The sequence below is a fragment of the Lycorma delicatula genome, chromosome 3 (assembly GCF_047948215.1).
Source record: "Lycorma delicatula isolate Av1 chromosome 3, ASM4794821v1, whole genome shotgun sequence".
NCBI lineage: Eukaryota > Metazoa > Arthropoda > Insecta > Hemiptera > Fulgoridae > Lycorma > Lycorma delicatula.
Genome location: NC_134457.1, coordinates 201,484,528 through 201,508,877, shown reverse-complemented (window position 1 = coordinate 201,508,877; position 24,350 = coordinate 201,484,528). Strand labels below are relative to the sequence as shown.

Here is a 24,350-nt window from a genome sequence, read left to right as displayed (position 1 = left end):
AAAACCATTAATTTTACTACAGGTTTAATTAAGGATATTAACAATTTTATGTTGGTATAAATGCTTTGTATGCAATGCAATGGATTATTTATTTATTATTAAATAAATCTTTTAATATATTTTTCAAATTACAATTCTATTTTGTAGTACTAAAATAAAATAAAAATATTTAATCAAGTTATATGATGAATATCTTATTACATTTAAATAATTTAATTTATCATTTAAATAAATATAATTTAATTAATAATAATAATTAATGTCCTTGTTAGACAGTAAATAACAACCCTTGCAATCTGTCTTCACCTGGAATATCTTAAGTAATAGCATCCTAATAACTGAAAAATGAAGTGTATTAAAATATGACTGGTCATAAGCATGTTAAATAAACTGGTTCTCATAGATCATTAAAGTTAAAAAGTGAAGTTACAGTATCACTGAATGCTGCTAGATAACTATTGTTAAACTTGTACATACTCAACTGGAAAATTGTTAAGCATGAGTATGAAGACTTTAACTTGAGTTTTCAATTAGTTCAGCTGATTTTTTATTATAGTTATGAAGTATATAATCCAAATTTGTTCCAATATTGATCTCAATGGTGGAAAAAATGATATATGTTTCCACTACTCATGAGTTCCTTAACTGTATTGAAAACAACAAGCATTTTTGATTTGTCATAAATCGTAATGAATAATGTTTTTGGTGATATTCCTCTATAAAGTAATACAGAATAATTTTTAACACTTTCCTTAACATTCTATTGCAATATGATATTTCTGTTATAATATGATATTTTGGGAATTCTGGTTATGATTATAGAAAAATCTTCCACATTCAATAAATTGTTTTCAAAATTTTCTTTCCTTTAATATTATTATAAAAGAAAACAATATTGTTTAATGTCTCAAGAGTAACAACAGTTTGTTTAACTAATAATTCCTAAACCTTTCACACAAAGGGACTGTAACTGTACTGATGTAATAAAAATAGTACAATGGAATTTCCACCAAAGAACAAATTTTAAAAATTGCTTATGAAGGTGTCTAGGAGAAAAATGATGAAGTCTCAAAACTGAAACAAATCAAATTTTGTTGCCCTCTGATATTAAATTTGTGGTACTAATAAACAAGCTTAGTTGTCTGATTAAAGTAATAATAGTCCAGATTTGTTCAGTATTTGTGAAATGCTATAAAAAAAATTGCCACAAAAAAAGGTAACAAATATCCTTTTCCTCAAACCAGACAGCAGAACTGTTTTTGTATAATTCAGCATAATACTTTGGTATGCAAGAAGGGACTGTATTATGTTTCCTTCTTATTCTTAAACAATCGACTCATTTAAAAGATATTCTTTCCTATTTATTTAAATTAAATTAAAAAACTTTCTATCAATAAGTTTTTAAATAATGGTAAAATAACTATTTTCTGTGTCTACAAATAATTACCAAATTAAATTATTATTCTTTATTTGTTTACTTATTTTATTTACTTTATATCATAATATATTTACTGTTCATCTATTATTATTTAATGGCCCAGAGTTTATCACAGTTTATCTAGATCTATACAAGAAAATGATTGGGCAGTTCCTTTATTATCCATGGAATAGCATGGCTACTTTTATTCCTTATGATTTTTATAATATACTATTACTTTAGATTGGATTAAAATATTTACTATTAAATACAGAGAAAGAATGATAAATGCCTGCTCAAAAGTGAAAAAAATAATGAATATCTAATTTATATTAGTAAAGATGTCTTCACAAACTGCAGTTAGTTATTATCAAGTTGATACTTTCTTAAATAAATTAATTTTATTTGTTAAATTTCATTTCAGCTGTTTTGGTTTTTTTATCAGATTAAAAGCTTGCAGTGTATTAAAAAAGTCTACAGTCCACTAGCACAGTCTTATTGTCTTTCAATACTGTGATATAACCGACATAACTTCTTATTTTAAATTATCTGTATTGAACTTTTTATTATGAACACAAAAAAACTTAATTTAATTATTAAAATAATTAATTTCCTAAATTTTCTTAATTGAGCAGAAAAATATATCTTTATTTGTAAATTTATAAACTGCATGTAAAATTCTACAGTGTTTCATGCAAAGTAAATCTCTATGTAAAAATTTATCATTTAAGTTTTTGTTATGATAAATTTTACCTAAATTATTTTATTAGTGAGTGAATAATTAGGTTTAACTGGAAATAATATTTTTCTTATGTGTGAATTTAAAAAAAAATTGGCTATGCTGTTCGTATTTTTTTTTTATTCATTTTGTTTAAATTTAGAAATTTAATTAATAGAATGTCTGTTAGTCAGTCTTATGGTTAATATATTCCAAAAAAGTACATGTTAATATTTTGTACTCTGAAAATGTTGACCAATGAAATGTGGAGATTGGTCATTTTCAACCATAAAATATGGCTTTTATTTATTTATTATTACCTTTTTTTTTGTAAATAGTTTTGTGATAAAAACTGTTACATTAAATATTTCAATAAAATAATAATAATAGTAATACAATAAAATAACTTGATATGCATGAACTTATAAATTTTATTCTTATTGACTTTTAAAATTAAAAAAAAAATTGCCTTACTAAAATCATTGTTACTTGGAAACTCATGTTTGTTCTGATCATGTTACAGTGACTGACTTTCAGTGAAAAGGTTCAGTAAAAGGTTTTACCTTTTTCCTTTGTTAGCCATGTAATTACCAAATAACTATTATGTAACTTAATGTATATGAATAAATTCTAGAAAATAACAAATTTAAATAGATGTTCAATGATGAGCTACATGGTTCTAAAGATAGCAACCTCATCCTTTATCCATTATATTCAATGTCCTTTATAACAGATCTATTAATAATATTCACAGCTGTGTATCTAAAAATTAGCTTTTGTCTCACCTCATCTACTACGTGGTAAAAAGGTTATGTTGCAAATAATATTTTTTATATTACTTATCAATTTTCTTATCATATTTTGAACAGTTAACATTTAAGTAAATTTAACCTCAAAAGTAAATGTATATTTAAAAAAAAAAACAAGTTATTAGAAGAATCAATATCAAGACATTGCAGTCATTAGAAATGACAGCTGTTTTTAGTAATTACAGTAATTGCAAATGGTTTAAGCTAATAATTATTTTATACTAAATTTTAATGCAAATTTTACTAATATACTTCAATTGTTGGGATTTAATTAAGGGCACTATCTTAGGAATGATGATTAGCTTAAAACCCAATAAAATCAGCTGCCAAACTCTATCAAGGCTAACTGACTTCTGTGAGGCAGTAAAGTCATTAAGAAATAATTTTTAAAAAAGTGTATTTTATATACATATTGAAATGCATAAAATAAATTAAATTGTAAATTGTTAAAAGATTATATAAAAAGTTACTTGATCATTTTGTAATAAATATAACATTATAAATTAATTATTTTTTAAAATCAATACTTTAAATTTGGGTTTTAATATTTCAGTGTAAGTGATATACTATATATTATAATGTGTTACATGTATTACAAATAACTATATTACAAAATTTATGTATGTAGGTTTTTTATGATCTTTTAAAATAATTTTAATTTTAAAATAAAACCAATTTCATTATAACAGTGTAGTTCATTTCTTTTTAACTTACAGCTAAAAATGTATTATTTTAAAACATTTGTTTGATTTTTTCCCATATTAAAGGAAATTAATTATAATCTATTATAACAAGTTCATTTATTTGAAAATTCTCCAATTTATATGTAGGTTGACGAATGATATGTGAAATTCATAATTTATTCTACAATAATATCATTTTTTATATTTATTATAATTACCATTATTAATGTAAGTTTTTATAAATTTAGAAATAATTTATTTACAATCTAATACCAAATAATAATATAACTTATATTTAATATTTTCCATGTAATTATTTATATTTACATGAAAGTGATTTTTGGCCTAAGTCTATTATATTTTCTGGATGTACAGCATGTGTATTTTATCACCAACTTGCAATGTGACTATTTATGTATTGAGTATCTCTATTCTAGATATAAGCAACAGTCCATGATGGTAATTTTCATTGCTATAATCTTGTGCTGTATTTTTATAACAATACATTTTCTTAATGGTACCATTTTAATTGCTTTGAAATACATTCCTTTTTAATTTTCCCAGATAGATAAAAATATAATTTATTGTAAACTAATTTATAATATTAACTGATTGAAGTTGAAAAAAAAAATACAGGAACATAAATTTATTTTAATAATAGATGGTATATATGAATGGCATAAATATAATATATAGTGCTATAACATCTAACGTACACCAAATTTCATTCTTTTTTGATAAAGTGTATAATAAAATTCTTTTTAATTTCATTACAATGATTTATGTATGAAGAAAAAAATAATTGTTGAGAATGAAAAAAAAAATTGAATTACACTTAAATAACCAAATACAACATATACTTCTGCCTGGGGAAGTTTTCAACTCCATCCTTCATAGTTTATTACATACAGTATATCAAAAACTACCATCTCAGAAATTTAAAGGCTATAAAGTTTGTTTAAACTAAAAAACAAAAACTGCATAAATTTCATCATCAATATTACATTGAGATTTCTTCAAAATGTAATCAGAAAAATAAAAGGGTTGTGAATTAAAAAAAAAAGCCAATAAGTTAAATGCTAAATTTAATTGATTATTATAGATTTTTTTCTTAACTAAGCATAGTCCAATTTTTCAATTTTAATTTTTAGGGTAACTATATGTAATTGACAATTTTTAATTATCCAACCTGTCTTTTATTATTTGCTGGAAAATCCTTTCCAAATTACTGAATCATCTTTTGCTACATTAGTGTTTACTAGACTGCATTTTTTTTTGTATATGTTTATACTGTTATCTATAACCTTTTCTTTAATGCAGCAGTCTGTACGATTATTTACCACTGATAAGAACAAATATTATGAACTGTATCCAGATTTTTTTTTTTTTGTTAAATTTCATCGATAGATTAATTTATTAATTACATTACAACATTATTTTCAACTATTGTTATTTTATACTTCCAGCCCTTCTGTTGCTAGGCTTGAGATGTTTAGTTGTGAAACCATTTTGTTATAAGAAGATTGTTTTACTTAGACTCAACTAAGGTTCCAGAAACTGGTGGTAGTTCTGGAAAAACTAACAACAATTTTCAGCATATGAGAGAATAATGTATTTTATATCTGTAAATAAAAAAAATATTAATCTTACCAGTTTTACTATATTTATACTAATCAGGATATGAAATTAGTTTTAATCAACTTTGTGTTAGCTTTTTACCTTCAGCATAAAAACTAAATAAGCATTTTAGCTGTTAAATAGTTATAATTAGTAGTTACAACAAGATTAGTAAAATTAACAACACACAACCTTAATTCAAAACAGAACTACAAAGCATAAAATAAAACAACAGTTGTAAAAAAATCTAAAATCTAAAAAATAATTCAGTTTTACTAAGAATAATTTTACTATATATTTTCTAAATTGTTACATATATAGTTTTATTTTTGAATTTTATTTTTTTATTTTATCTAGTTTTGAAACTAGGTTATTTTATTTTAATAGTTGTTTAGCACATTTTGTTTTTTCAGTATTATTAATTAAGTTTAATTACCTTAATATGTTTAATCTTTTCTGTTATCAAGTTTTAATTTAATGTTCTGGATTAAATAACAAAAAATCTAAAGCCTTACACTGAAAAATTAATAAGATTAAAAAAAATTTTCTTTCACATACAGAACAAGTTTCTTAATGTTCCTAAGCTGATTAATTGTTCCCTACAACATCCAGTTGTTCCCTTGTTACATACAAGTAGTTGGCTTACCAGTATTTCACTCACACTAAGTGAAAAGAATGATATATTCCTTTTGAAAAAATTTCCCACATAAATATGTTTTTGAATTTAGTAAAAAAAGCTGAATGATATGAATTAATTACATTTTATAGTGGATGACAAATCATTTAATAATTATTATATTGATAATTTTATATTTGATAATTTTTAATGGCTTAAACGTTGATAAATTTTAAAAACATCTACTTATTAATTTAACTATGTGATAGGTATTACACCTAGTTTTAAGTACTAATGATAACAAGAGATGCATCATCTGGTATTTTATATATATATGTAACACCAGATTGTATATATATATATATATATATATATATATATGTTGTTTTATAAATGTAACTAAACCATTAAAACAGTTTGATAAACTAGTAAAAAGTATAATAAATTCCTCCATATTATTTCTTATCAAGGTGTTACATTTAATCATAGTTAGAATATAACTATTTATAATTCTATTTATGTATTATATATTAAAACCTCTGTTAACTGTTATATAAAGAGGAGGAGATCCCTTTACTAGTAGGTAACAAATTGGCAGCAATAAAAAACAACTTTTGAAGTTGTAAGTTGGCAGTGTATTGTTATTATCAAGCAGATTTATCCCACTCTGTATTAAACATTTGTTTATAGATATTCTAACAACATAAACTGATAAATGATAGAAGTAAAAGTAATGTAAATGATATACTATAAGTATGAAACAAAATATACTATTACCAACCGAATAATGTCTAAATATCATAGCAAACTACAGCCAATTTTACAAACTTTAAATTATCTTAATTTTAAATTATTAATTATATTTGGAGTATAGAATAAAAAAAAAAATAATAATCAGTGTAAATACAATACTGGTGGAGAAGCATAATGTTTATACAATAACATTACATTTTAACTATTGAGATTAAAATTTTTACATTGAGTAGATAATCATTTTGGTTAAACAATATGATTATTGTTGACAGAGGTTTGGTTAATTTAGGTTTTGCTGTTTCATTAACTAATTTACTTTCTCTAATATTATTTTAATAAAATTAAAAAAAAAACAACTTCATTTGTTTAAGGTTACCAAATAATTTCATTCTTTTCATTTTTTTCATTTTAGGTTTTGAGAAGTAAATAATTTCATAGATGAAGTTATTTTGTCTTTTATCTTTGTTATGTTATTTTTATCTTTTGTAACTCAATAAAAAAAACTTGAAATATTTATACATTCTATTTTTTTTTTTATAACTTACGACCAAGTAGACTACATTTTCTCTCTAATCATGTTATTTTCCTCTAACAAAACATGTTTCAAGTACAGCAATACTTAATAATTTATAAACTCACTCATAAAGAAAATATGACACATTTTAAATAAAAAAAACTATTTATCATACTACTATAATATACGTTAATAAAACAATTTAATAAGTGAAATGAATAATATGGCAAAAAAGAGCATTTTAGGTAATAAATAATATACATAACTACAAGAGAGCATTAAACTATAATAAGAATGTGTATTAAAAATTATCAATCTTTATCAACAAATGATTGGTGTTTATATTGTTTGAATATTTATTATAACCTATTAAAATTGACTAATATTCAGGTTTTAATTATAATTTATTTGAAATAAATAGATTCTAATAATTAAAATCATTAGACAATAACATTTTTATCATAATTTATTTTACTATATATTACTTCTGAGATACATTTTAATACCTTTACACTAGAAACAGTACTATATAATATTCATTTAAACTAAAAATTTCCCTCTGAGTTTTTAATTTATTCTTAAATATTAAATCTATTCAATGTTAGCTTAAATATACAGTCCCTAAAAAAAACTGTTATGATAGTAACAATAATTTTTTTTTTATTTTAGTGAAACTCTATAATTTGTCATATTTGGAAACAGTGAGGGTGTAAAATTAATTATAGGGCAGCAAAATATAATAAATGTATACTTATACAGAATATATTAATTCTATTCAAAATAAATAGATAATTTCTTATTATTCTACTTATAGGTATTATAATTTCAGTGCTTATTTACAAATAAAAAATAAACAAAACCGGTTCATAAAATACTGCAACTGAACTTTATTAAATTTAATATTTCAAAAAAATATTTAGTTTTAAAAAACTAATTTTTTGGTCATTTTTCTCGTTGATTTGTAACAACTAGATTATATACTGTCTTAAAAATATACTTATTTAACACATGCTCAACATAATATAAATTATTTCTTCTGAGAGCATGCTATTTAATTATTACTTAAAAAATCATGACATCATTAAACAATTTATATAGCAAATAACATTCATTAAATTTCTATCCATATTAATGCCACATTCACTAAATATTTTAACATTATATCTAATAGATATAAAACATCCCATTTAAAATCCAATTTTCAATGGTTTCAGTTTTTTTTTATTTGAGATTATTATATTTGTTAACGTTCACTCTAGCTTATGTACAATGAATTATTTGTTCTACACTTCTTTATGTTTAAAAATTTATTAAATATAAGCAACACTAGATCATAGGTTTACACCATTATAAAATAGTGATGTTAATAAATTAATTGCTGTTGAACAATTGTTAATGAAATCATCACTTTTTATTTTAGTATCATTATAATTCAACACATTCATAATACATTTTTACATATGTTATTATAATGAATATTAAGCAAACATTTCAAGAAATTTAATATGTTCACGAATGCAGTAATTCATTTAAACTCAGTCTGCCTTAATTTGCTTTCTTTATCCAAGAGGATGTGGGAGAAATGGTGTAGAAGGTCACGGTTAGATCTGGGTAAGGCTGTGGTTGGTCAGTTTCAGATATAAGTAGTTTGAGCAGTTTTTCATTGACTAAATTGCCACATTCTTCTCAATGGAATTTACTGCAACTGAGACTTTATTTGGTGGTGTGATCAATTAAGAAAAAAAAAGTTGTAATGTATCCTAATGCCATTAAAATAAGTATAGAAAAACTGGTTTATAAGTGGCACAAATAGAATCAATGATTAATTCAAAATATATTTATAAACTAGCAACTAGGAGACTGGGATTATCATCAATAATAAATGTTAATAACTTAACTCCAAGGAATTTCAACGCCTATTTATTTTTCTACAAATAAAAAAAAATAAAACATTAAAAATTTTAACATGCTGTATTTATTTTTTTAATCAATTGTATCAAAGTTTTGGAAATTAACTGGAGATGGAGCTCTTTCTAAGTGAAGAAATTATAGAATATGACAAATTATTGAGTGACTGTATATCAGGGTTGATCTGTATTAATATATGTATAGTAATTTATAAAGGCATAAATATAATTTAGAAGCAAAAAAGCATTGCTTGTCATTTTAATGACTGTATATTTTAAAATAAGATAAAAAGTTTTTGAGAACTTAAAGAAACACATTAATTAAAGTTAGCAGCAAAGTGATTCCTCTTATTGTACTTTATTTTGACAATGAAATTAGTTGAGTCTTAGTTTTTTGAAAAAAAAAAACATATAAAGAGGAGATAAAATTTAATTTAAATTCTATTAAAATAAATCACCAAGTATAGAATATTGTGATAAAACATATCTTAATTTTTACATGAAAGTACCTTTCAGTATTATTTCCTCAGTCATGATTGAAATAATTCTGTTATTTACAGAAATCAATCATAACTGAGCATGTGGGATCCCGTGAAAGTACTTTCATGGAAAAATTAAGCTAAGATACCTCTTATTTCAATGTTCTGTACTAGGTGGTTTATTTTAATAGATTTAAAAATAATATAACAGTGCAGAGGAATAATATGAATCTTAAAAAGATTTATTTCAGTAAAGTAATAGAGATTTATTTATAAAACTGAAGCCTTTTATAACATAATAAATTCTTATATGTAACTAAGATACAAACCTACTATCATTCACTATTCTATATATTTATCTTACAAAACAGAAGATTAAAAATATAAAATTGTTAATTAGTAGTCCCTGATGTAAATTTCTGAAGTACTGTTAGGATAATCAAAGATCAATTAAAATTACTGCTTTGTTACTCCTGTTCTTAATGGATATGTAATTCTTACAGTAACTTTTTTGAATGGGTATTAAAATGATATAGTGAATGTCAACTGTTCTGATTTATGATATAGTCAACAACAGACAGAAAAAGGAAAGGTAAAATAAATTATGTTTACTGCAGGATTAGCGATATTTTTATTTTTGAATAGGTGGCGCACATTATAGGAAAAAATTAGTATACAAATAGCTATTATATATAATCTGCTTATATACACGTAAATAAGCTGACATGATTCTTTTTGATATTTTTTGTGAATTTTTTATTACATTCCAATAAACATTATTAATGAAATATTGTGCTGATTTTAAAAAATAATTTGGGATGTTTAAGAAAACTTAATTCTAGGTATAATTTTTTAAAAAAGAAAGAAGTTGGTATTAGAAAACTAATGACTTTACATTTTTTAGTTCTTTTTATGGCAAAATATACATTCTATTCATGCTTACTTCATACATACATTTCATACTCATTTTTATTAACACATCTAGTGCATTACTTCGTGAGAAAATGAATAATTATTAATTTCGTTCTTAACTAATTATAATAATATATAGAACAAAAGATGTAACAGTCATCCTAAAGATTTCTTTACTATAGGTATAATAAGAAAGATCTACAAAGAGGTGGGAATCACATATAAGTGTACAAACGCGTTACTAGAACAATGCCACAATACACCCGAGCTGTTTTTATATATTTTTTAAATTTTATTTACAAAATGTCTCACTGAAAGTTTTTAAAAGTCTATTGATGATGGCACTTTTGTTTACTAGCCTACCCGCAATGGTCGGAAGCCTCAGGTGACCAAGAAAGTTGAACATGATGATCTGAATCCAAAATTAGGTCAGAAATACAACCATGTACACCTCTGTGATACTTATGATGTGTTGCTAATTCTAAATCTTCCATGCCACCTGGAAAAATAATTAAAATAGCTAAAGTACATTAGTCACTCTTATAAAAATATAAATACTATTTTGTTTGAATTAAATTCTAAAATGAATCTAAAGATATACATGACCTTACGATAAAAAGAAACTAGGTATCAATTATGTATTTCTAAACGTAATGTGGTTGATTAGAAGTTCAAAAATAGGAAAGGAAAGTAATTTTTTTTTTTATAATTTCCTTTTCAGGAAAGGTTATGGTTAAATGAAAGAAAGTAAAAAAAATCCACTAGAAAATGAACAACCAATAAAAAGTTACTTAAGATTTATTTTTTAAGGAAGAATTATGATAAAATTTTATGGTAATATTATTAATAAAAGTTTATTATTTAAACTTTCAAAATTATTAACTTTAACTTTTAATATTTTTGCAAATTTAAACAAACTAAAAAAGTTTTGAAAAGTAAAAAAAAATTGTTATTTCTAAAATTTGATTAGCTCCTTCATCCTTGATATTGCCCCCAAAGTTTTTTTTTTTTTTGGGTTGCTTGCACTACTACTATACCTAGGAAGATTTTTAAAAAAAATTGGTTAAAAAATATGCATCAAACAAAAAGGTAGCTTTTTTGAATTTTTGGGAAGGGGAATTTAAAAAAAAATGATAAGAAGCATGCACACATGTACTCAGCTTAATATAAAGTGGGGTTACGTTGCAAAATTTTTAGAAAATAAACCCCCAAACTTCCTCCACTCCCTGGAGAATATTGACCCAAACGTTTACCAACAAATTGCCCCATATACATGAGTCTCTGTACAAAATCTCATCAAAATCAGTTTATCCAGTTAAAAGTTATTAAGCTTCAAACATGCAAAACATATGCATATCTACGCATGTATGCCCCATTTTTGTCTTTTGGGTTTCCTGGCCCATCAAACTTGGAGAAATGCAAAAAAAACCCATTCCGCATTTTTTTTCTGATTACCATACTTTCCATCTTGTAGCATAGCTCTACAGCTATGATTCCAGAAAAGTAAAAAAATATATTAAAAAAATTATTTGGTAAATAAACTATTGGGGGCCATAATAATACTGAAACATAATAAGACAAGTTTATTTAAAAAAGCTATTATTACAAAAATATAATAGTTTAGAACGTCTAATGAAAATTATTTGAGCATATGTTTTTTATTATTAATTAAAGACTTATGTGTGAGAATATAATATGTAAGATCTGTAGTTTAGAAGAGCACTAAACATGATCAGGACTCACACCTAAAACATTTTGGATGAAAGTCAAAGACACTACCACTGTTATTTGTTCATGTTGAAAAACATGCAGATAATTACTGTTTATATTATTTATAAATTCACTGATTGAGTGGAATATTACATTTCAGATTGGAATGTGTGTAGGTAGTAATTTTTGAATAATGATGACAACTTAGTGCTTTATTAAAATACTTACAAGCGCAACAGTAAGATTTGATTTTTGTTGAAAACAAAACCTATTTGATCATTTTATGAAAAGTTACGATCTAATGAAACATTGAAAGATTCACGTTCTGAGGGATAGAAATATTTTCATTACCATTAATTTGAAATATTACCCCACACAACAAGCAATATTAGTACCAATAAACAGTACACTTTATGTTTGATCATGAAAGCATATATATCATTTCTTATTTTTAACTAGTTGTCCATATGCAGATTAATTCTTCTTCTTGACTATTATTTTCTTTCTCAAGGATACATTTTAATTCAGTTAATAATGTAGTGTTAAAGAATGAACTTAAACATATGATATAATATAAAATTAATATGAACACTTGCATAATATCAATGTAAAATATCTACACTTAGATTCTAATAAAAAAGTTAATAATACAAAAAGTAAACATTATCTAATAATACTGAATATTGTACTTTTATTGATGAATCCAGCTAGTCCCTCTATGGTGCAATGAATTAGGCTCTACATTTCCAACCTTCGTTACTTTGCAAGGAATAGATTGGTCATTTATACCTCCTTCATCCCCACACTTTGGCGGATTACGGGAAAGCGAGATAAACAGTGTTAAAGATAATCTTAATCATAACATAGAACAAACTGTCCTTAATTTCAAGGAACTATCTACCATGCTTACACAAAGTAAAGCTATCTTAAACTCATGCCAACTATATACTGGATATTTTGATTTAAGGGGTCTATAACCACTGTGTCCCAGACACTTCCTTATTGGATTCCTCTGACTACAATTCCTAATCCTGATATCATTGAGACTTATGCTAATCGCTTAGGCTGTTGGCAATTAATTAAAAAATGAATGCAGTTTATATTGAATATTTGGTCTAAGGCTTACTTACATCATTCTCAACAACATAATAAATTGCAAACTACTAAAAAAAACTTATGTGATGGAGATTTAGTTTTAATACTAGGTGAACCTTACAATGGATATATGGCTTGATAACAAAAACATTTATGGGATCAGACAGCCTAGCACATGTAGATGTAAAAACTACAAATGGAATAATTTGTGGACCAATAAACAAACTATGTTTATTACATTGAAGAATTTTTGAAGTTCTATGGTGTCTATATAACATGTAATTCTTATCTGAGGTCACTTATTCATCCTAGACACTCAACTCTACAAGAGAAGCATTACATAATTGTCCATTATACATTAAATCTTCTTTTCTCTCTCACATGATTTGCTTATTAGCAAGTTTTGCCAGCTTTACCATGACTTGGCTACATAAGAAATCCAACTAGACAATGTATTTGTGATTTATTACCCTTAATAATGACTTACTTATGTAATGAACTTGTCTAGGCATGTATAAAGGGTTTCAGCATCTTTACAAGATCTACTTTGTGAGAAGTCCATTATGCATTGTATCTTCTAGTATCTCCCAAGTGATTTGCTTATTAGGAAGTTGGCTAGCTTTATTGCGACTTGCCTAAATAAAAATCCATGCAGACAAATATATTTGTGGTTTATTGCCCTTAGTAGTGACTGACTTATACAATGTTCACATCTAGGCATGTGTTAGAGTTTCGACATCCTAGAAAGTGGCTAACTTTACCTTTAATAACAATTTGTTTATATAATAAAATCTGTTGTAATGTGTAACAATTTCTTATCAAGATATGTATGTGTTCATGGGCCTCAATGCTATTTTACATTATTCAACTATCAATTTCAAGGTTATGTTTACTTTCGAAGTTACTTACGCCATATACTTATTCAAGCTCATATTTATGTTTATTCAACACTTATTCTATTCAATCAACCATTTCTATTCAAGGCTTGAATATTCCACAGCCTTATTCAATCAAAAATTATGCTAGTCAGAGCTTTTTTATGCTATTCCTCACATATTCGGAAGGTTATTCTACCTATTTAAGACTCTACAAACTGACAATTACACATCAATTAATTCAGAATTGATCTCATGCAAGAATTATTTGTTCTAAGCATTCATTCTAATTAGGATTTGCTAATTGAAATACTTTACTAATATGAAAATTGTTACTCAAAAATTATTGTGAACTGGTGCTTTACTATTACTTGTGAATATGTTCAATTATTATTTGTTATATTTATAAACAGTTAAATAATCGTATGATTTTTGGCAGGCAGTATGTTCGATCATGGAAACATTGTATCATTTCTTCTTTCTAACTAGTTTTTATATGTAATTAGTTCTTCTTCTTGACTGTTACTTTTTTTCTCAAGAAGACATTGTTGTTCAATTAATAATCTATTGTTAAATAGTGAACTTAAACGTAAGATGAAGTATAAAATTAATATGAATATTTACATAGTCATTCTAATTATCTACATTTAGATCCCCTCTATGAATTGAGAGGCAATGAATTAGCTTTTCAGTACACTGAGAGGCAAGATTTGCACACATTAGTTTGTGACCTAAGAATAAACAGTAGTAAAAATTAAGGAACAAAGCTGTAACAAGACTCAACTGCATTCAGCTCTGTTTGTTTGACTGGTGATTTCCAGTGAATTAGACAGAATTCACTTTGTCATTTATTGAAAAAAAATCTTGACAAACAGCTATTTAAATAGAATAAAAGAAAAAGATTCTTAAAAGCTGTAGGTTGGTGTATTAATTTTGTATGGAAGGATATGTAATTGATGAGAGGAGTGTACTAGGGAAACACATGATGTGTGAGTTATGAGTTTCCCTTGTATTATGACAGTATGATACTCAAACAACTTGCAAACAAAACATACCTTTAATCTGTCGTAACACAACATCCAGATGACCTGGGCACAGGAGAACCCACCCTGAACTCACTGTTCCTAAACCACAGTCTTTGTGCTATCCTAAGTGAGAAGGCATTACTGACCCATGTGTAAAAAAAACTGTCATTTGACATATTAGGTGATTTGAAGTTACCTACATGCTACTTGAGACTTTCAGTTACCTATGATGCCCTGATTAGTTTTTGGCATAGATGAACAGCTGTTTGAAGCTTGTTAATTTGTGGTCAGACGCTCCAGATTGGCAGGCTATTAACCAACCTCCACTACAGCAGTTCCAATCAAGAAAAGGTTCAAGACAAATAAAAGGTGGTCATGACTGAGAATAAAAACTAGCAATAAATACACTCCTAAAAATGTAACTGCCTTTTTTAGGCACTTACACTTCTAGTTTTGGCCATTTTCTGAGGTCCCACCACTGGTGAATCCATTCTTCAACTCATAGATGAATGTTTGAACAAGACATTTAAGGACAATTTATGCAGTCTTTTTGTGAACTGGGTTGGAAGCAAGGACCACCAATTCCCTCCTCCAGCTGATAAGGTTAAGAATCCTTCAATAGCACTCTATCTGGATACTGAAGAGCTGGGATACTGTAAAAATGGAAAGTGTACGTAATAGTTTTAAAAAACTGGAATTTCAAATCCGCTGGACAGATACGAGGATGATGGTTTGTGGAACAGCAACTCTACTTTTAGTGAAGCTGAAGTAGTCTCATCACATTCGTTTGATAGCAGCAGTACAGATGAGAGAGAATATTCCAATATGGATAACTAATTGTAAGGCTGTGTGTTTTTATATGTATAAATAATAACACTAATTTCAACATTTATCTTGCAACCAAAACAATAGAATGTTGTATTATAGGGATTTATTTTGTTTCTTTCCAGGTTAATAAAAAATGACAGCCTGTCTGCCTAGAAATCATATACAGAACAACAAAAAATTTGATCAAAAAATATTAGTAGAATAATAAAATGCATTGCTTGATAAGTGTCCAACGTATATGAAAATAAATTGTTTTTCTTATTCAAAGATTTTTTTTTTTAAATTCTCAATTTTCTTGTAGGCTACGAAAATATTTTGCAAAATGGTCGCACCCTAATTTGATGGGATATTTTACAAAAAGTGTGACCATTATGCAGTAAAATGCGGTATTTATTTATTTTCTATAGAAAAAGAGGATTGGGTCTCATGTTCAAATCCTAGCAAGGGTAATTTTTCAGTGTGTTATTTCATTTTCCTCATTAAAATATGTATAAACTCTTCTTTTGCTTGATTAAAATATAAATGCTGTCCTCCAAAATTATTTTCACTATGTAATATTACGTAATATTGTATTATGTAATATTACATATTATTTATGTATTGAACTTACATATTATATGTATTATGTACTATAAATATTGATTAAAAACAATTACAAATGACTATTGAATCAAGACTGAATATTCTTGCTACAATGTATACAATAACTGTGAGTGACAGTAGTGTGAAATCATAAATCAACAACAAATTTTAAAGTAAAGAGAAAGATATCATTTGAATTTATTCTAGTTTTGTAGTGTACATTAAATGCTTAAGTACAAAATAACATACCAATGTAAAGTCCAGTGTTGGTGTTTAGTTGCTTCAATTTTCCTGGTGATCTGTTTGAAACTGTTTGGCCATTATCTACTGTTAGCCAACCTTCCTGGCCACTCCTAAAACATTAAAATTAGTAAATATATACAATTAAATTAAAAAAATGATCAAATATTTACTATATAACTTTGCTAGAATAATAAAATAAAATAATTGTGAAGTTATAAATCATCTGAAGCCAGGGATGTTGAAAGAGATTGAGATAATCTTTGAAAATGCAATTGAGATGAAGTTTGCAAGTATGCAACTTAGCTACATCTGTATGACCAACATTTAGTGTGAAAGTGAAATGGAAAAGTAATTTATTTGAAGCATAAAAATTATAACATAGCTTTTTAATTAAATAAAATAATTAGTCTAAAAATTTCTGTACAACTATTTATAAAATTTAATTTTGTAAAATTGTTTTGTTTCTGTAATGTACAATTGTTGAATTTTTCAGATAGTTATCAATTTGAGATATATTACTTATGTTTGGATATTAATGATTATTGATTGTTGTTAATGATGTTATTGTAAACATTACTGCATTACTGATTGTGATTTGAATAATAGTTTAATAATGATTTGAATAATACTTTAATTTATTATATAAATTGAAGTAAGATTTTTCATCTTATATTCTGTTCTTGTAACCAGATTAGCTGAATACAAACGAATAATGTAATTCATGATATTATGATCATTAAAAAATTAATTTTTTTATGTTGAATATCTCTCTCTTTGTAAAAATAACAACTAAATACATAAATAGAACTCACAAAATGAGAGATACATCTTTTGACCCTTACAGATCATTTTGATTTTTAGATTCATCTAGTTTCAGGTTTTGGTCTATTTCAAGGTACAGATGTGACCAGATGTAATTATTTTGCATTCTTATATACAAAATGGGCTTTCTTAATGTAATGGTAAAAATGAAATATAAAAAATGAGGAAAACTTAAGAATGTGGTAGTTGATAATAAGATATGAGTAAAACCAAACATTTGAGTTTTAAATAACTGTAGTTTTTAATTTAAATAGCAGTTATAATATTTATTAATTTGTAATTAGAAATTGAGTGAGAGTAATCCAGAAAATAGTTTATTTCTTAATTGCATTAAACAATTTTTGTTATATTATTTTGCAACTGGAAATAATAGAATGCAACTGATAATAATAAGTTAGAAAATATTTTCAGTAACTTAAGTGACAAGTGAAAAAAACAATTATTTCAGTGTATAAAACTCCAACCTCCTACTATCAGTGGTAACCAGTGTATTTTAATTAAACATCAAACGTGAAATACTTACACCCACAGATATGTAGAAAATTGTTAGTTATGATCACATTCAAGAAAAAGAGTTGAATTTTTAAAAAATTATTCTTTGTATTTCATAATTTAGAAGTATGTGTGATTATACTAATCAGCCAAGTGGATTACATATATCTCAATTTAAATTTTTTTCATCATTTATTTTGCTTTCTTAAATTATTATGAATACATTATTTTGGTTCTTGAAGTTGTAGAATTCAACAAATTGGAAAACAAGATGAGATTTTTCTAATTTAGGAAAAAAGAAAAGAAAGAATTTTTGTAAAATAAAAAAATTCTATATTGCACTTACGTGTTACTCCTACCCAAATTGGAAAAACTAAACATTTATTTAAAAGAATGAAGAAAAAAGTGATTGTGGCTAATGATACTGACTAATGGTGATGAATCGTGTGACTAATGGTGACTCTTACTTTACAATAATGGTGTGAAACCAAACTAAAATTTATTATTTAGTTTGTAAGTAAATAAAATAGTTACAAAGTTTATTAAAGGTTTGTATTCAATAATGAGTTGTTATTTATGGGTTTCAAATAATTACTGTTCATAATTTAGAAGCAGTAAACGATTTTTTTGATACAAGTTATGGAATTCATAAAATTAGAATATAACTAAGATTCTTTTCTCTAATTCATGTAAAAAATATATTTTTTTGGTATAGAAGTTTTTTTCATTACTACTTATGCTATCCAATCTGTCTCATTGCTTTACTAAATGAATAATTTAGACCATCAGTTTCTAGAGAATACAGAACTATGATAAAATTCAACTACGCTGTAATATCTTTTGTATATTCTATTCTTATTTAAGATAGTGTGGAACTAGCTAATCAGCCAACTGGTGACTGAAAACCATAGACAAGACATATCAGTCTGAATTTTGTTGTAGAAAAAAAATTTTTTTCTTTTTATTGTTACATTCTGTCCACTATCTATGTCAAAATAGTGTTTTCATGTTGTCATTGGAATAAAAAAGAATGTAGATGACAAATAAACACCATAATTTCACAATACTCAAAATTCCTACCTTCAACCAGTGATTGAAACAGATCTTATTCTACTTAAAAACCAAACATTTATTCTATACAACATTATATATTTATATTAATCTCTTTAAAATAAATGGGGAGATATGATAAAATTCAATTGATTAATAGAATTTTAGGAAATTATACACATTTATAGATCTTTTGAAATTATCATGGAACTGTATGTAAGATTATGTATGTAATAAAAAGTTATTGAAAAATAAAACAGAAGATAACAATATGAGTACAATTAAATTATGATATAGAATGAATTACAACAGAAAAATATGTACATGTGAATCAAACAAAATATAGTAATAAAAAAAATCTACAACATGCAAATAAACTATAACAGAGAAAAGATAAACAATTACATTTATAACAATAATTAAAAAAGATCCAAAAAAAAAGTTGATACTTCTTCAGTGTAACCTCTACTGAAAGCCAACAAAGAGGACTCAGTATAATTTTATATTTAGGAAAACAGAAAACTTTTACCTTGAGATTGAAATGGGTTTATGAAAAGAGTGCAGTTATTAAAATGTTTTACAGTACATTTTATGGCAAGTAATAATGTTTCTGTAAATAACACTATGTAGTAATGTAAAAACCAAAAGGTTTTGAAACAGATGATTTAGATGTAAATATGGATGTAAAGTTTATAAAGTGAGACTGGAAATCAATAATTTTACTGAGAATAATAAAAGGAATGTGAATAATTTCAAAATGTATCTTGCTTTTAATGGTTTATCATTAAAAATTTGCCTTATCAAATGTTTGTATCTAGTTTATTTAAAAAATTGTTTAAATAATTTAACAAACAGTTATCCATTTTTAAAGCAGTAGATGATAAATGGCTGATAATCATATAAATTAGAAAATAAGATTTTTTTGACAAATTTAAAGCATATAAATTCTTTAAAGAAATGTACATTACCTGACAGCTTTCATTCTATGCCAGTGTCCATCATTTATTCTTGAAGAATTTGATATTATGTAGGCCTCACCACTACCCAAATTAAAACGAAGATGCAGAAATCCATCTTTTATTCCAATTGCTAAGAAATCACTAGTTGGCAAATTTAGCTCTCTCCTTCCAGTCCAAAGAAGTAAGCCCGAAGAAGAATTGGTACGGAATCTCATGTTAATACTAACTTTATCGCTTACTATCCTGTTAAAAACAAAAATTCATTATTAAATATTTCTCTGTATTAGAATAAATTATGAATCAAGTATTGTCAGTTGCAATTGCTTACTGATAGGATATAATTTTTTGAAATCAAAATCACAATTCTTATTCACTTATTTCTTTCAGTTACCTTAACAAATAAAAAATTTGAAGACTGCATGTTATACTAAAAATTATACATTGAGAATATCTCTGTTGCTTTCTGTCAAGTCATATATCCATTTACACCCATGAAATGGGGTGTCCCTATAAAACATGCATCTCATTTTTTAAATAGATTACAGAAAATAAAATATGTACCAAGACATTCTGTACAGTACTAAAATTCAATAAAACAATTTAAAAACAGCAATACAGTAATGAGATTTAAAAATGTTAATAATTAAAACAGCAGCTTACTAAATTTTCAAGTAGTATAAGCAAATCTTTATTATAGTTTTAGTAAGTTACTATAGCATATTTTTTCCTAAGTTATTGTAAGTAATTATTGTAGTTTTGTTGAACATTAAATTGCTGTATTTAAATTCTTCACAGTTATTGTTATCGGCGCTGATTTTAAATTTAATTTTTATATAAAAGTGAAAATTTCAAATTATTTCCAAAACCTATTGAATTTTACTACATAATGAACATACAACTTCAAATACCTGAGAAACCACATGAGTCTTTAAAGGAAATGAAGTTGTAATCTACACTACTTGTGATATCAATAATACCACTATTTCCAGTTTTATTTACCATCTCTACCATTCTTACTTTGTTACAACAAATCATCATCAATCACTTCACATTCCATATGAAGTTTTATAATTTGTTTTTTAAACAGTATTTTTTACAAGTCATCTTGGCTGTATAATAAATCTTTAATCAGTAACTAAATTGTAAAATGAGTAAAGTTTGACTCAGAATCTTCATGATGAAGATACTGTACTCATCGGTAAATATTGTGTTGCTAACCTTCATGTAATGGTTATATATTCAGTTATACTGAAATTTAATTTATAAACATGCACTATTACTTAACTACCTTCAATCTACAAAATTGGTAGACTTAGAATTTCCTTTTTTTACTATATTTTGCTGCTCTTTCAGCTGAAATTCATTAGAGGAATATTAAGTCATTTATTTATCCTTTTCCATACAACATCTTATTAGTTACAAAACCAAATTTCTTTCAGCAAGGTTTGAACTTGTTCCTGTAAATTAGCCATTGCTTTTACAAAGTCTAAGTAGTGTAATAAAAAAATTAATTAAAAATCTAACTTACTTTAGTAACTGATATTAAATAAATACTAAAAATGTGTATTCTTTTTTTAACTTAAAAAGAAAATCTGAGATATGAGAGAAAAAACAATTTCATATTTATTGTACTTTTTTATTTAACTTGTTCTATGCACTGTATCACGGTTGCTGACAAAATTCTGACCATTCGGAATGGTCAGAATTTTGTCAGCAATATTTAACCTACATCCAGATGAGATAGAAGGCTAAAATTTTGCACAAATGCTTGTTGTCAATGACAGTGCATTATGATAACAAAACATTAAAAAAAAAAACTATTTTCACAGAAAATTTGTTGTTAGCAAATAACGGAAATTCACACAACTGTGCATGCATATGAAAGACTTTGATGCAGAGTGTCAGTTGGCTGTGCTTGCTGCTACACAAGAAAATGAATAGTCTATAATGTGAAGATTGGTTATATATGGATAGCTGTCAACTAGTGTCAGCGAATCACTGCTCTTAGATTTATGCACAAATGTATTTGTCAGTTATTTATTTTGTTACATCATATATTATATTTCAATATAACACATTCTGAAATATGTTATATTTCAGAAGAAATCCATCTACAATTATTTACAATTGTGAGGTAACTCTACACAATTGTATATAATTTATTAACACATTTCTCTGAGAAGTTTCATAATAATACAGTCTAATTATGATAGTAATTTTTTTTAATCTAGGTGAGTCTAAAAAGTATTAAATAAAAAAAAAAATTAAATACACTTTTATTTAATAAATGAAAAAATTTCATTATTTGGAAATTATTTAATTAAAGTATAAATTGTTTAGAACATTTTTCCAATACAAACATATTTAAAGATGCAGTAAAAAAAGAAAAATAATTTCACTTTCATATTAAATCAAGAATAAATGTTTATTATAAACTCTTTGATTAAATTCAAATAACATTTTATATTGATAATGATGATCTATAAATCTGTTTATAGATTTATTTATTCAGCTACATTTATATATCTGTCAGCTACATTTAATTATAATAATGCATATTGAATATAAATTTATTCAAAATGTAATGGAATTTTGTATCACGAATAATAAAAGCATGGGGCACCCTTCATTGTATTATTTTGTATTTTATAATCATTTCACTGATAATTTGCTATGTAATACAATGAAGGGTGCCCATGCTTTAATTTCTAAATAGTGAAATCTCTGTACTTTTTTGTATTTTTTTTGTTAGTTAAATAAAAGCGTATTTAACATTTTTTAATTTTTACTTGTGAAATATTTTTTCAGGTAGATCATACACGCTGACTAGAATCCTTCATTTGGAAAGTGTTGATTATTGCTAATCTAATTAATTGTGTTAAAAGTATTAAACATCCTCTGAAACATTCCTTATTCATTCCTACGAACAACTGGCAGGAATTTTGTTAAATTATTCAAAGCAAGAATCTTAAGAAGGAAGTTATTTTTGGTCATAACAAAGATACAACTTTTTGAAGTGAACCAAATTTTATGACTCAATCAGAACAGAAAAGACTTTTTTATATATAGTCACAAAGTAATCTTGTATTTTGCTATTGTCTTTACATGTATCTATACTTACATACAAAAGGTACTAAGTTCAGTTCATGAATAAGCTTTTTATAATTTTAATTCAGTTCATAATAATAGTTTTTTATTCATCATTCAGCTAACATTATATTTTCTTTAAATTATTTTAAACAAATTTAATATGTAAATTAAAAAGATAATAATCACTTATATTTAAAATACCTTCTGACAATATCTGGATCTGTGTAATGAAGGAATGTAGATCCTGAAAAAGTAGCTATAGGTGATGGTATGAAAGCAGCACTTTGGGCACAGTGACGTTCACACTGACATTTATAAGCTTCATAATGTGGTACACATTGTGCGTGGTCTCCACATGGTCGAGCCACACAAGGGTGAGGGCAGTTGTCAACATTAACACCTGCCAAAGCTTCTGCTAAGATTCCTAATGGTTGATTATTTATAACAACCTAAAAATAACAGAAATAAATAAAAATATAGAATAGTAATAGTAATCAGTAAAATAAATGAAATTACATTACATTTTTATTTTGTAATAGATCTACTAATGGCTGAAACTTAGTTTGTTATATATTTTTTAGAACTTTTACTTGAATTAAATATTATGCTATAATGCAAATTCAGTAATATCTATGAGCTATAGATGTGAAGAAAAAATCTGATATGGACAACATATGACTTCCTTGTATGCCTATTAAATTACATTTACACATTTGTTTAAAATTAAAAGTACATAAAATTTTATTTCATTAAAACCTTTTTATATTTTTTCATACTTTTTTTTATTATTGATTTAATTATTCATCATAATTTTTTTTACAATGAAAGGTTAATAATTATCAATAAATCAATATATTTAAATTAAAAAAAAAGTTAAAAAAAATGAAGTCTGATTCGGACTGATGTGTCTTCCCCTTGTAAGATCAAATATTTCATTAATTAAAATTTTATTTGGTTATAACTCTGGAAGCAATGAAAATAAGTACCACTTATGGTATATTGTTGAAAAGCTCTCAATGAGGGCTTATTACTGCAGTTAAAAAAATTTAAAATTCCAAAATTGTTTTGATTTTGGGCTTTTTTTGGACACTTTTGGTTCAGTTGATTGCAGTCAAGGAGAGATAAACAACTAGATGTTAGAACAGTCCTAAATC

General features: G+C 25.3%; 1 protein-coding gene across 1 annotated transcript in view; it reads right to left on the bottom strand.

The window, feature by feature from the left end:
* Window positions 1–9,923: 9,923 nt before the first annotated feature.
* The window catches only part of LOC142322365 (pikachurin-like), a 662,400-nt gene continuing 647,973 nt past the window's right edge, over window positions 9,924–24,350 (bottom strand). The window contains exons 9-12 of the mRNA XM_075361369.1: window positions 23,398–23,645; window positions 20,116–20,349; window positions 16,790–16,893; window positions 9,924–10,924 (exon numbers count right to left, since the gene is read on the bottom strand). Of these exons, the coding sequence (XP_075217484.1) occupies window positions 10,785–10,924; window positions 16,790–16,893; window positions 20,116–20,349; window positions 23,398–23,645 (726 nt within the window). The 3' untranslated portion in view covers window positions 9,924–10,784. The remainder of the gene's footprint in view (window positions 10,925–16,789; window positions 16,894–20,115; window positions 20,350–23,397; window positions 23,646–24,350) is intronic.